Source organism: Sminthopsis crassicaudata, chromosome 5, assembly GCF_048593235.1.
Source record: "Sminthopsis crassicaudata isolate SCR6 chromosome 5, ASM4859323v1, whole genome shotgun sequence".
In the NCBI taxonomy this organism is placed as follows: Eukaryota; Metazoa; Chordata; class Mammalia; order Dasyuromorphia; family Dasyuridae; genus Sminthopsis; species Sminthopsis crassicaudata.
Genome location: NC_133621.1, coordinates 223,480,693 through 223,494,726, shown reverse-complemented (window position 1 = coordinate 223,494,726; position 14,034 = coordinate 223,480,693). Strand labels below are relative to the sequence as shown.

The 14,034-nt window shown below is 45.7% G+C and overlaps 1 protein-coding gene across 1 annotated transcript in view; it reads right to left on the bottom strand.

Annotated features, from left to right (window-relative positions):
- Positions 1 to 4,742: 4,742 nt before the first annotated feature.
- The window catches only part of ITGA5 (integrin subunit alpha 5), a 33,449-nt gene continuing 24,157 nt past the window's right edge, over positions 4,743 to 14,034 (bottom strand). Inside the window, 6 exon segments of the mRNA XM_074270123.1 lie at positions 4,743 to 5,832; positions 6,828 to 6,950; positions 7,292 to 7,393; positions 9,539 to 9,652; positions 9,822 to 9,902; positions 13,246 to 13,398. Coding sequence (XP_074126224.1) covers positions 5,749 to 5,832; positions 6,828 to 6,950; positions 7,292 to 7,393; positions 9,539 to 9,652; positions 9,822 to 9,902; positions 13,246 to 13,398 — 657 coding nt within the window. The 3' untranslated portion in view covers positions 4,743 to 5,748.

Below are 14,034 nucleotides of genomic sequence, written 5' to 3'. Positions count from 1 at the left end.
GGAAGGGAGGGAGGAAAGGGAAGAGGGGGAGGGGACCGGGACGTGGGAGGCCGAGCGAGGAGGAGGTGCTATGTGGGAGGGGGCTCCAGTGCTCCACATCCATCTCTCCAGGCGACTGTCTCTTTCTCAGACTATTTTTCAGTCTCGCTCTGTCTCTCAGGTTTTCTCTGTTTCTTTCCTGAGCCCTAAATGTGGGTGGCAGGACATCTGGATGGGAGGAGGGAAGATCTGAGTCTGGGGGATGGGATTCACCGTTCATAAAAAGAGGTCTGCACCTGGGGGATAGAATACCTAGATCTGGGGAGCTGGGGTAAGGCCAGGGCCGGGGTGAGAACTGGGCCTGGGACAGTGTAAGTTGAAGTTCAGGAAAGCTGGTTGCTGCGCAGGCTTTGGGAATGACTACATATGTATCTGGTCTTGGGGTCTCTGAGGCCCGAGAAAAAGTGTGTAGACCTGGGCCTAAGGAAGAAGATATTTGGGTCCTGGAGGGTAGGTCCAGGCCTGGGAGAGAGGGCACCTAGGCCCTGGGGCTGGGGAGCCACTGGCAAGGGCATGGGCAGGGGAGTGATGAATGAAATGAAGAGTAAGACCTGGGTCCTGAAGAGGAAAATGGGCTGAACCATAGGATAATTGAGTTTTAAAGTAAGGGAGGATGATGGGATAGTTGTGGGTAGAGCACCTGAGGCCTGAGGGAGATCTGGTTTTGAGCAAAAGAATACCAGAGTCAGAGGGGTATAACCTGGATTTTGGGGATGACACCTACCCAGGCCTTGAGCTGAATGAATGGATTGGGGAATGAGATTCCTGGGTCCTTCGAGGAACAGTGGGCTGGGAATAAGGTAATTTTTGTCCTGGGTGAAAGGATGAGCCTAAAGAAGATACTGAGGGGTGTGTGTGTGACACTACAGTGTATTGGGGTAAACTGGTGACAGGACACCCAAAGGGTTGGAGGACAGAGTACTCGGGGTCTGATAGACTGGTCCCAGATCAGATAAGACATAAGCAAATTATCTGGCTCTCAGTGGAGGTTGAGGTCCAGAAAGGATCTGAAGTTGGGCCCAGTACACCTGAGTTCTGGAGGAAGGGAGGAGAAAGAGGGATAGAACAGATGAGCATGTTTTGGGGGGTTGGGAAGGGAAAGCCTTGCAATATGAGCAGAGATTCAGGGAGGCAGTAGAGTCTACCGTCTGGGACTTGTTTTTACCTGCCCTTAGTAAAGGAGATACAAAAAGAGACCATCTAGCCCCTAAAGTCCCAGAATGCTGAGACTATTCTCTGGATGACCCGAATCAGAAAACCAGAAGGAGAAAGTTTGACTGGATTGGGCAGAGCTGAGAACTGGGAAGGGACAGAATGAGTCTGATGAAATGGGAACAGATTAGAGGGGGGGAAAGGGCTAGAGGCCAAGATGCCTGGGTTCTTAAGGAGGGAAGGGCATGCGTGGGATCTCAATGCTGTAGTAATCACCAAATTAGATCTGGAAAGGGCCCAAAAAGTTGATCGATGGGAGATCATTTACTCATGTTCCTTTCTTTGGGACACTCTGATCTCCACCATGGCCCCTCTCATTGATCTAATGTGGGAGGGAAGAGATCTATTTCCCCTTCCTGATGGAAGGGCTCCATTTCAAGGACAAGGAACGGTGCTGAGAAACTGGAGTCCTGGACATCTGGATTCTGTCCTGCTTCAAGGAGGATGAAAGAGGTTTGGGAACAGAGACTTGGAATTTAGGTTCTTAGATGTTGAAGATTAGGGACCAGAGGGATCAGAGAGACCTTGGAAAATCTGAATTCCTGATCTTGTGAGCCTGACAAGGTTATCTTAGCCCCAGTCCTCGCTTAGTACTAACTTCTGCTCCTGTTGGCCAACCTCCAGGAAGAAATAAATTTTGGTTTCTTATGTTTCATGGGTTGAAGAAAAGGGAACTATTAGCTCAGAATCGCTTTTTATTCCTCCTTCCACCTTGTTCCTTACAGAGAAGTTGTTCTAACATCACCTAACTTCATGATGTAACCCTAATGACCCACCAAATTCATGGCTATCACATAGTAAATCCTAGCCCACGGCCACTTACAGAGGCTCTCTCAGCACTCCTTCTCACCTCTGGACTAACCATGTGATTCCACTTCAATCTATTCTCCTTCTTCTTACTGGAATTACATCAATGCTCCTAACAAGGCAGGGTGATATAAGGAAAAGGGCAGTAGCCTCTGAGTAAGAAGACCAAGAGAGCATTTGAATCTTGGTTGTGTCACCACCCTTGAATCTCAACTTCTTAATCTGTAAAATGGGGATCATAATATGGGTACTGAGAGGGAGATAATTTTTTAAACACTAAGGTATCACTGAATTATGAACTATTGCTATTCTATAAGGGAAACTGAGGCACAGGATTCTGGGGTGCTTTGCTGGGTAGAGATAGAGATGAATTTAGGGGAGACTGAGACAGAGACAGACTGGAAGAGGGAGATTAAAGTGGAAAGGGGAGGAAGGAAAAGAGAGAGAGAGAGAGAGAGAGAGAGAGAGAGAGAGAGAGAGAGAGAGAGAGAGAGAGAGAGAGAGAGAGAGAGAGAAGCAGATTCAGATCTCTGATCTTCATAACCCATGCTCACCTCATCAGAATCCCTAAGAAAGGGAGACAATGAAAAACAGCTCTTGTTGAAGTGGAAGAGCATCTTACTCTAGGGAGAAATGATTGCCAGGGGGAAGAAAGGGTGAAAGTGGGAGGGGGTGACTTTGGTGAGTGGCTGGGGTTGGGGGGGATAGATCTATTATTGATGAGTTCTGCGCCCCAGGCTGCTAATGAGCCTGCTTGGCTGCTCTAATTGATGTTGGGAAACCCGAGACCCCCAGATCAGCTTCCTGCCGGCCAGCTGGCTCTCCCTCTGCAGCACCCCTCCAACATTTGACTACTCAGCTTTCTGGTCTCTGTTCTTCCTCTGATCTCTGGCATAAAAAATATGGGGACTTAAGCATCCCCAACTCCCACTCCTATCTTCCTCCCCTCTCTTGATTTATTCAGGCATCTGGATGGGAAGCCCCACTTATTCTCTAAGTGTTTGGGGATCTTGGGAAGGGAAGATCTAAATCTCAGATAGGGAGGGACTCTCCATTTAGGGATGGAGTAATTATACCTGGAACTGGATTAAACTCGGGACTCTTATTTCTGATTACTTGATGCAGGATTTAGAACCACAGGATGTGGGTTTCAATCTTGGCTTTCCAATTTTCTACTTTGTGACCTTGGGCAAATCTCATTACCTCAGTTTCCTAACCTGTAAAATGAGGAAACTGGACTAGACAATCTGTGAGATCCCTCCTAGATCTGAGCTCCAAATCAGTTATGACATGCTGTGTATCTTCCGTTCTCTGAGCTTCATCATACACAGTGTCCCTCATAAATAAAATGTGTCCCACTGATTAACACAGGCCACACACAGATGCATACAGGCATCCACTAGCACTTTCATGTCTGCCTCTCTTCAGTCACTTAAGTCTCATACACAAGACAGCTTGGATCAAGAGATGTGCTAGACAAACACCCATAGGATCTGGGAGACTGGGAGAGGGGGGTAAGGGACTGGGTTACTGAAGAGCCCACATTTTGGTGTGAACATTTCCTTACTCCTCAGGAAGGGAGGCCTCTCCTCTTCCCCTGCCCTTAGATACTTTATTTGTTGTTTTTTAATTTGTGGCGAGGCAATTGCCTAGGATCACCCAGGTAGAAAGTAAGTGGTAAGTGTCTGAGGCTGGATTTGAACTCGGCCTCCTGTTTCCGGAGCCTAGATTTCACTATATAATTGGCCTTCCTTACATACTTTAGAAGACTCCCCAAGAGAACAAGGAACAAGGGGGACCAAATAGAAGTAATCTGCCATTCCTTGTTGTTATCTTTCCTTCCCACATCCCCCAAGTAACAATTCTTCTTCATCCCAGACCTATTGAGAAGGAACTCCTGAACCTGGGAAGTGTTGGAAAGTATGTGAAAGGTGCAGGAAAAGAGCATGATTTGCCCAAAGGGATGCTTGGGAAATACTGATGGGCTGCAGCCGGGAGCTGGGTCACAGATCACAGAACAACCTGGTGGTTCACAGCCTTCCTCGAGTCATCATCCCATAGTTTTGGGACTAAGCTGCTCCCCTGTGGCTAGATCCTGCCACTGCAACTTCAGACTATGAAGGACGCTCTCCTAGTTCCCTCCAATTGCCTGAACAGCTCTGGACCGCTGCCTTCAAATTCTAGGGTCTTCTACACATCGCAGAAAAGCTTTTCTTAAGTTTAATCTCGACTTCATCTTAAAATCATTTTCTCTTTTCCTGCTTCAGGTCCAAAGGAGAGAAAGAGGAAAGAGAGTATCTCTCTTCTTTTAACAATGCTTTAGAGGACTAAAAAGTCCAGTTACCTCCTCAGCCTTCTCTTTCCTGGCTCAGATTCTCCTGATATTTGCCTGGACTTTTAGCACCTTGTTACTACCAACAGATATCCTCCTGATGTTTAGGAAATGATAATGGCTTTTCTTGATTAACCTAAGCACAGACCCCCCTCCTGACCTGGGCTTTCAGTCCAGAAGGTTCTCCTTCATTTCTCCTCATGTGGTTTCTCTCTTGGCCCATCTCGGCCCATCAACTCTTGGACACTAAATCCCATACCCAAGGAGAAGGATATCGTGAGACCAGGACCCCTAGTAGGATGGAAGTTAGGGGGGAAGATGTTGGGGAGGAACAGAGTGGTGGACAACAGAATTGGGCCTGTGGTCAGTGGTGGCCCCTAGCCAAGTTTATTGCACTTGCAACAGAGTTTAAATAAGTCCCAGGATGTCCCCAGGGCCAGGAATAGGGGTAGGGCAGGGAAGGAGGCAGCATCAATATAGCTGTAAGAACACTCTTGCCTGGCTCGGGGCAGGCAGGCCCTCTTGCTCCTAGGCCCTGGGATGAGGCCAAAGTGAAGTTTCCGAATTGGCAGCTGCCTCTATTGTAGTTCCCATCAAGGCCCCAGGCTTCCTGGGATTCCAACTTCTCCTGAGTCAGGTCCTGGACTTGTCTCCAGGTGAGCTGCTACATCAGTCCAACCTGGAATCCTAGCCTGATTGGAATCCTCAAGTAGTCCTAGAAAGCCCCGGGTTCTAAGTCAGTGCCAGATCACTTTGGAGATCTGTCTTCATCTGAATTCTGGCTCCATTTCGAGCCGGGTGCCAAGTCCACAGAACGGGACTTCCCGGTTCTCTATCAGCCCCTGGGCTCACCCTCCTGGGTCTACGTTTCTTCTTTACCCAGAGCTGGGGCTGGCTTCAGAGGGTCCAGAGCATCCACCCTCTACAGAGTTCCAGGTTCACAGTCCAGAAGATTCTCTGGCCCTTGGGTCAGTTACAAGGCTAAGGACAGGACTCCCCTGTTAGGGGACTTGAAGCTGGAGAATTACAGCTGGCCCCCAGGAATCTGGCACTGGATTTCCCAGCTCTGGTTCTGGAGCCATTTCCGAAGAACTTTCTGTCCCAAGTCTCCAAGGGTTTAGGGTTGCAGGGTCCTATGTCCCCATAATCTGGGTCCTTCACAGTGCATTGGGGAGAGGGATCCCTGCTCTCCCACTCCCAGCTCTGACTCTTCAAGTATGTCTCTGAGCTGGGATGAGGGAAGACCAAATCCCCCCTCCTTGCTAAGCACCTTTAGGAAGCACCTGCTCCCTTCCTCCACCCCAGTCAGCTGAGGAAGGACAGGGCTTTTGGGATAAGGAGTCCGGGGCAGGGAGATCTTAGGCATCCGAGGTGGCGGGGGGCTTGAGTTGAGCCTTCTCCATGGCGGTGCCGTATGGGAGGGAACGTTTGAAGAATCCGAGCTGGGGACATAGGAGGAGAAAGAAGTGAGGATCCAGTCATCTCCCTCCTAGCCCTCTTTCAACGGACCCTTAGCTTCTCTCCCTCTTCCCCCAATTGACTGCCTATGGAAATTAGGAAGGGCCCCATCAGCCTGGTGGGATGGAAGATATGGGGGAGGGAGAGTTGGGAACCTATAATGAAGATCATGAAGATGAGATGACCTTGGTAATTGTATAGGGTCACAGGGAACACATCAATAAGCTATTTGAGGCTGGGGGGATAAGATAGCTGGATTTTGGGGAAAGATCTTAGATTGAGTATTGAAAGCAATGAATTAAATCCCTCAGGATCTCTCCTCGGCATGGCTCCCCTTCCTCTTGCCTGTATTAGATGGCAGAATTACCTAGGGGAGTCACTTTGGTTTCTGGTAAGTGGGCAGAAATATCTCATGGGCAGAGGGACAGGGGAGGCAGCCATAACAAAATTGGTGAAACTCTAGTCTATCCTTCTGATCCTCCTGATCTTCATTTTGTGAGTGTTGTACAAAGTCCCTGTCCCCCACCCTCAGCTTCAAGGGCCCTCCCCCCAAGTCCCCACCTATATACTCTGTGGAAGTAGTACCTGTTCCAGGATAAGACACAACATGTGAGCTAACCCACTACCCGATGATTTCATTGTTGATTGCAATCCTAGATCTTAAATTTAAGTCCAAAAGGGATCTCAGCAGCATCTTTCTAGCCTAGTACCCTCATTTTCCAGATAAGGAACTGAGGCCCCAAAATATTAAGGTAGCAAGTCACTGAGTCAGGATTTGAATCCAAGATTCTACTTCAAAGTCAGTGCCCTTTTGACAGGTTTCTTCCAGATGTTGGGGCTGAAACTGAAACCCACCACAGAGGATGAGAGCAGGGTTGTTAGGGGGGGAATAACCACCACTGGTGCTGTTAGACTACTCCTGGGGGCTGGGAGGCTCTGCCGGAGAGACGTAGGGACTTTGTGTGAGCTTGCCACTGACCTTATAGAGGACATAGATCAGGAGGCCAAGGAGCAGGAGGCCGAGAAGCACAGCGAGGATGATGATCCAGAGTGGGACCCCCTGGTTGCCTTCTGCCTTGATCCACTGTACTGCAGTTGCCACCTGGAAGGGAGAAGAAAGTCTCAAGGGGATGCAGGATTATTTTATTTATTTTCCTGAGGCTGGGGTTAAGTGACTTGCCCAGGGTCACACAGCTAGGAAGTGTTAAGTGTCTGAGACCAGATTTGAACTCGGGTCCTACTGAATTCAGGGCTAGTGCTCTATCCACTTCGCTACCTAGCTGCCCCGATGCAGGATTATTTTAAATCAGGACCCCCAAGCCCTCAGCTGGGCCCTAGGCCTGGGATGCAAGCCGACCCAACTCCTGGATGTCCTGAGTCAAGCCCGCCTTGTCTGATGTCCTCCCTGCGCTTCCCAACCTGAGGACGGGATTCCTGACTTGCCTGGAGCTCCTTGCGAGGCAACTGTCGAGGTGGGATTCGATATGGCATCTTCAGAGCCTCATATACTGCCTTGCATTGCAGAGTGGCTGGCTGATGTTCCCACTGCAGCATAAGAAGAGAAAGTCAGGGCCATTGCTCTTCCCCTACCCAGTAAGTTCAGTCCTCCAGGGGCTAGGAAGAGAGATCTCTTGCTTTTTAATAGTTTTTTTTTTTTTCCTCTGTAGTTTTGTGAATCTCTTAGCATCATCATATCCCAAGATGAAAGGGACAAATTATTTTGTGGATGAGGAAACTGAGTAACTATTTGTCTTTCCAGCCTTCTTCACAATATCTCTGTCAATCAATCTATCCTTCAAATCCACACTATATTATCCCTAGAGTCTTATTTAATACTCTCAGTTATTACTGAGAGTCTTTCCTCATCTCTGGCTTCCTTCAGAACTTGCCTCACTCAGTCTCAGGCATTTTAATCTGTATCTTGTACTACAATTGCTTACTTGTACCTGCATTCTCCTTCTCTATTAGATATTTTTCTTTGGAGGCAATCAGAATTAAGTGACTTGCCCAGGATCACCCAGGCCAAGTTTGAATCTACATCTCCTGATTTCAGGGATGATGCTCTATACCTCTAGCTGTGCCTTCTATTAGAGTTTAACCTCAGCAAGAGTGCAAGATCCTCTCTTACCGAAGCTGCAGGTGACCCCTCCATCTCCCCAAAGCACCTCAAGTCTCCTCCTGGCACCTTATTATGGCATGGAGGTAAGCATGGGCCCCTGAAGATCGTGCCAGTGGAGAGAGAGCAAGCTGGAAACCTGAAAAGCTTCCGATGGAGGGACTTCATCCAGGGACCTGGCTGGCCAACAGGTGATGATGTTTTGGGCAAAAAAAGGCCATCTACTGAGGGCTGCTGCCAAGTGGGTCCCGAAGCACTCACACTGACAGAATCTCAGATGCTTTACATATTCAAGGCTGCCCTCCAGGACCGTATGCACAGTAGGTGTTCAGTAAAAATAGATTTGTATTGCATTGTCTCCCAAAGCAAGTCTGCTTCTCTTGTGCCTGCGTCTTTTTGTCCAATTGGGGGAGGGTCTGCCCCTCCCCCTCTCATTGCTCTGAATTTCTGTGTTTCTATGTCCCCTCCTAGCTCTTTGTCACTGAAGAGATTAGGAAAGAGGCTGCCATGCCGATCGTACCCACCAGGTGGCAGCATGGGCTTACAGCTCGGACAATAGGCAGGAGAAGGGGGGAGATACAGATTGGGTCTGGGAAGTAGAAGGAGGGAGAGATGGGGGTTGGAGATAGAAGATAATGCTGGAGGTTAGGGAGGTGGGGTTAGTTGAAGGTGAAAGGTCATGAGTTGGAATCTTGGACTATATTTCCTTTTACTAGAGAGATGGGACCTTGCCACTTTGACTACCTGACCTTTTGGGGGACTACAACAGGAAGGTGATACAGGGAGAAGCACAATGGGAAAACACTGTGACACAAGGAAAAAGATAATCAACTTTGAGCATTTGCTTTGGACCCTTTATTTCATCAGGTTAAGAAATGCCAAATGTTCCTTTATCCTGGCAACTTGTCTGTAAGTCATTGTATTAGGGACTAGTCTGTGGCACTCTGGGGCTAAATGATCTGGCCACAATCAGGCAGCAGGACCTGAAGCTGGTTCCTCCTGACCCTAAGGCTATTTCCTAGCCACTGTGCCAGTGCATCAATAAAACTTTTTAAAGTAATGATACAGGTCAGCAGGTGGTGGTGCACAGAGAGCTGGCCTTAGGAGACCTGAGACCCAGGCCCTTTGACATCTCTGGGCCCCAGGCAAATCTCTGGCACTGTAAGTTGCAGAGAAGGTACCAGGATGTAATTGGGAGAGAAAGTTCCTGACTGGGAGCTGGACCTGTGAAATCACAGGAAGAAAGGCAGGGGGAAGGGAAGAGGAAGGAGAAGGAGGGAGGGAGGGAGGGTCAGGGACAGAGAGGGACAAAGAGGGAGAGGGAAGGAGTGAGGGAGGAGAAGGGAAGAGAGGGATAGAGAGGAAGGATAAGGGGGAAGGGAGGAAGGATCAGGGACAGAGAGGGATAAAGAGGGAGAGGGGAAGAGTGAGGGAGGAGAAGGGGAGATAGGGATAGAGAGGAAGGAGAAGAGGGGAAGCAAAGGAGGGTCAGGGACAGAGAGGAAAGGGCAAGGGGAGAGGAAGAAGCAAGGACAGAGAAGGAGGGAGAAAAAGGTCAAGCATCCGGCTCTCACCTGCTGGAAGGTCTTTGACCATACTCGGAAGTTCAACTGTAAACTTCGGCTTTCCTGCCTGTGTAACTGGTCTAGTTCACAGCGTAACTCGAAACACTCTGCTTCGGGACATTTCTGAGGAAGGTTCAGAAGAGGAAGGTGTCCAGAACTTAGGAGTCTTAACATTTAGCTCTTAATCTAACCCCTGGTTCCATGTTCTCTAGCAGTTCTCAAGTCCCAAGTCTACTTTCCCAGTCACCTCCAAAGCTCCCAAGTGCCAGGGTTCCCAGAATTCCAAACTTACCAGAACTCGGGGCCCAGGGGCAGGTCCCCGAGTTAAGGCTTCCCATCTCTGCATCCGGTGTTGGGGCTCCTCAGGATCCAGCTGGAGGGAGATAACCTCAGGTTAGATTCTATTCTCCTTCCCTATAGAAGGGACCCAGTTTTCAGGTCTGGTTCTTTGTTCTAGAGGAGCCTTGTTTGAGTTGAGCATCTTATTGAGCATAATTCACTTAACTACTTTTGTTGATTCCTTCTAGGATCCTCAACAATGTCTTCCTTCTTTCCAGTTTTCTTACCAGCCTCCCCATAGTGTCTTTTCCTGGAATATCCTCTCTTTCTCCCTTCTTTCTGAATTTACCTTTTAAAGTCAACCATTACTTCCTGCAGGAAGCCTTCCTTGATTCTCCTCTCCCATCCTGAGAGACACTCCCTTACCCCCATCCCCATATAATGCACTTTGCTTGTATTTCTGTTATGTGCTTAACTATAGAACAAAATAAAACATGAAATCCACATAATTTTTTATCTATTATTTTCTTGACTGGTTTTGGCAATAATTTCATCCTTCAAAAGGTGGGGAAGCTATCAAAAGGAAATCCTAATTTGGATATGAGTGTTACTGACAGGGAGGAAATAATAGTTAGGGTGGGGTTGGGAAACTTGGGAGCAAGTGACCACTTAACCCTAGAAATAATGATAGATGAGAGGGGAATTTGGGAAAGAAGCCTTTTTTGGGTTCAGAGAAAAAACAAGGATGATCTCATAGACTAAAATATTTCAAAAGTTAGCCCAGGAGGCCTGAGAGATGCTCAGGAAGGAAATCTTAAAGACATAAGCGGAAATAATTCCAATGAGGAACAGAAATGAAACTTCTCTAGAGAGCAATGTGGATGCACAGGAAACTCACCAATTGACTGAGACTTTGAAAAGAAATGTACAGAAAATGGAATTAAGGCCAGGAAATGGACAACAAATGTAAGAGTGTAAATGTAAGTAAAAAAAAAATTAAGTAAAATAAGACCTGTAAAAAGTATTAGAGTGAGCTAAGGCTGTTGAGGGAAGCTGAGGATGATAAAAATAACTTTTAAAGTTATCTGGGGAGAAAAAGGAAGATCAAAAGAGGGATGGGAGGTGGGGTGATAACTGACACCAGAAGGAAAACAGAGCTGCTCAATTCTTTTTTTTTTTTTTTTTTTTTTTTTTCTGGGAGGGATGACAATAACTGAGGATTAGGAGAATGCAGAACAACTCAATATTTGTTTTGTTTCAGATTTTTCAGCAAAGGAGAACCTTTTCACTGGAAATGACAGAATTAAAATGTGAAACAGGGATTTGATACCCAAGAGAGCGCTTTAATGCCTTTTAAGAGCCTTTAATGAATTAAAATCAACTGATTTGGATGAAAAACAATTTCAGGTCCTAAAACAATGGACAGATGGATTAGGAGCCACTATCAACAATATATGTAAGATCATAGACAACAGGGGAGGAAAACAATGGGCAGATGAACCGGGAGCCACTGTCAATAATATATGGAAGATCATGGACAACAAGGATGTCTCACAACTTTGCAGAAGGACAAACTTTATTCTAATATTTCATAAAGGGAAGAGAATAGTCTACAAATTATAGGCCAATGGTCTTGATGTTAATTCTTGGGGAGATTTTAGAAAGAATATTAAAAGAAATTGACTAATATATAGAAAGGGAAGTGACAGTGACAAAGAACCAACATCACTTCATTGAGAACAAGTCACAATAAGTGTATTAGTATATGCTTAAAATTTCTAATACTGGGGAGTCTGAGGCTGGGGAAACTCTTAAGTTCTAAGGTCTGAGTTAACCTGACCTGGCTCAACTAGCCTAGATTGGAAAGTAGGCTAAATCTTCATTATTGAACAGCAGTGGGATTGGATCCATAAATAAATGCTGTACTTCCAACTCAAGGTGACACAGGGAGACCCAGAATAAAAAAAAAAAAAAGGTCATGGCAGTCTCATCTCATGTATTTTTTTTAAAAATAAGATTACTAAACTAGTTAATCAGGGGAATACTATGGATATAGTTACCTCAATTTTAGTAAATCATTTAATAAAATGTCTCAATACTCTTTTTTTTTTTTTTTTTGGAAAACATGAAAAAGTCTGGATTAGAGATAATACAACTGGATGGACTTAGGGCTAGTTGGATGGTCAGACTCCAAGAATAGTTGTTGATGGTTTGCTGTCAACATGCCAGAAGGCCTCCAGTGAAGGACCCCAAAGTTCTACACTTGGTCCTTTATTAATTAATTAAATTATCTATCTATTTATTTATTTATTATCTTTAGCTGACTTTCCACTTCTAGGCCAGTTTAATTCAGACCCCAGAACTCAAGAGTTCCATCACCCTCTCAGATTCCCTCAATAGCAAAGATTTTAAGCATGTGCTTCCAAACCCATCGTAACTTGGATAAAGGCATAGATGGTACGCCTATCAACTCTGTAGATGACTTGAAGCTGGGAGGGAGAGCTCACGTAGATGACAGAGTTAGGATCCAAAGGAATCTTGGCAGATTGAATCTAACAAGATGAAATTCTATGCAGATAAATATAAAGTATGGCCTTCCCAAGTAGAAGATGAGGGAGGTACAGATAGATAGAACAGAGGTTGCTCTGGAAAGGATCCTGGGGTCTGATCCTTTCCAGAGCAACCTGTCTGAGTCAGGATAGATGGCCCTGGACAAATTTAGTTTGAAGAAGTTATATGACAGTTGTGCTCAAATGTTTGAAGGACGGTCAATGTGACTTATCTTCCTGAATTTACATCTGATTTCAGGCATTTATTAGCTGTGGTACCCTGGACAAGTCATTTAACCCAATTTAGCTCAGTTTTCTCAATTGTCAAATGAAGATAAAAATGGCACCTAATTCACAATGTAAGTAGAAATTAGGGTTATGAAGAGCAAATGAAATAATATTCATAAAATACTCGGACTATAATAGGCACCCTATAAATGCTAGGCATTAGTATTATTTAGTTGTACAAAAGCAATTTTAGATTTGATGATGAGAATGATTTCCTCACAATATCCCAAGACTGGGATAAGTTCCTTCAACAGGTTGTGATCCCTTTTTCTGAAACAAGATCTGGTATGTTAGAGTGGAAATAGAGTGGGAATTCCTTTGTGTATAACAGATGATTCCTGAGGTCCTTTCCAAGTCTCAAATTCTGTGATTCTATAATCCTTTATCTACATGATCTCATCTCAAGCCTGCAAGGACATTTTCCCTAAACTTTGCATGTTCCTCAACAGCCATCACTGTGTTTTACATACTGCAGGCAGAATAATAAATGAACACAAAGTGAACTGAATGAATGGTTTGGTGTTCTCTGGCCTAAATCTCTTCCCCAGAGTCCAGATTCCAGTTCCCTCCCCACCACCCATCTCCCACTTATCTCCTCACCTTCAGGTCTTGCGGGTTGGGAGTGTGACTAGTTGTGCAATTGCTAAGCCCTGAAATACTTGTGACATTGATGAGCTGTTGACCATCCAGGGCCAGCGGGCAGCTAAGCTTCAATATCCCTTTGCTGATGGAGCTGGGCCCATGGTTGATAAGCTGAGGAAAGGAAGAATGGAGTTATTAGTGGGGGACACTTCAGTTCTGGTACTGACCTTAGATCTTGATCTTTTTTTTTTTTTTAATAGTTTTTTATTTACAAGATATATGCATGGGCAATTTTCAGCTTTGACAATTGCAAAACCTTTTGTTCCAACTTTTCCCCTCCCTCCCCCCCAAGGCAGGTTGACCAATACATGTTAAACATGTTAAAACATAAGTTAAATACAATATATGTATACATGTCCATACAGTTATTTTGCTGCGCAAAAAGAATCAGATTTTGAAATAGTGTACAAGTAGCCTGTGAAGAAAATCAAAAATGCAGGCAGACAAAAATAGAGGGATGGGGAATTCTCTGTAGTGGTTCATAGTCAACTCCCAGAGTTCTTGTGCTGGGTGTAGCTGGTTCAGTTCATTACAGCTCTATTGGAACTAATTTGGTTCATCTTATTATTGGAGAGGGCCACATCCATCAGAATTGATCATCATACATTATTGTTGTTGAAGTATACAACGATCTCCTGGTCCTGCTCATTTCACTAAGCATCAGTTCGTGTAAGTCTCTCCAGGCCTTTCTGAAATCATCCTGTCTCAGCCCTTGATCTTGATACCACTGCCCCATACATATTTTGA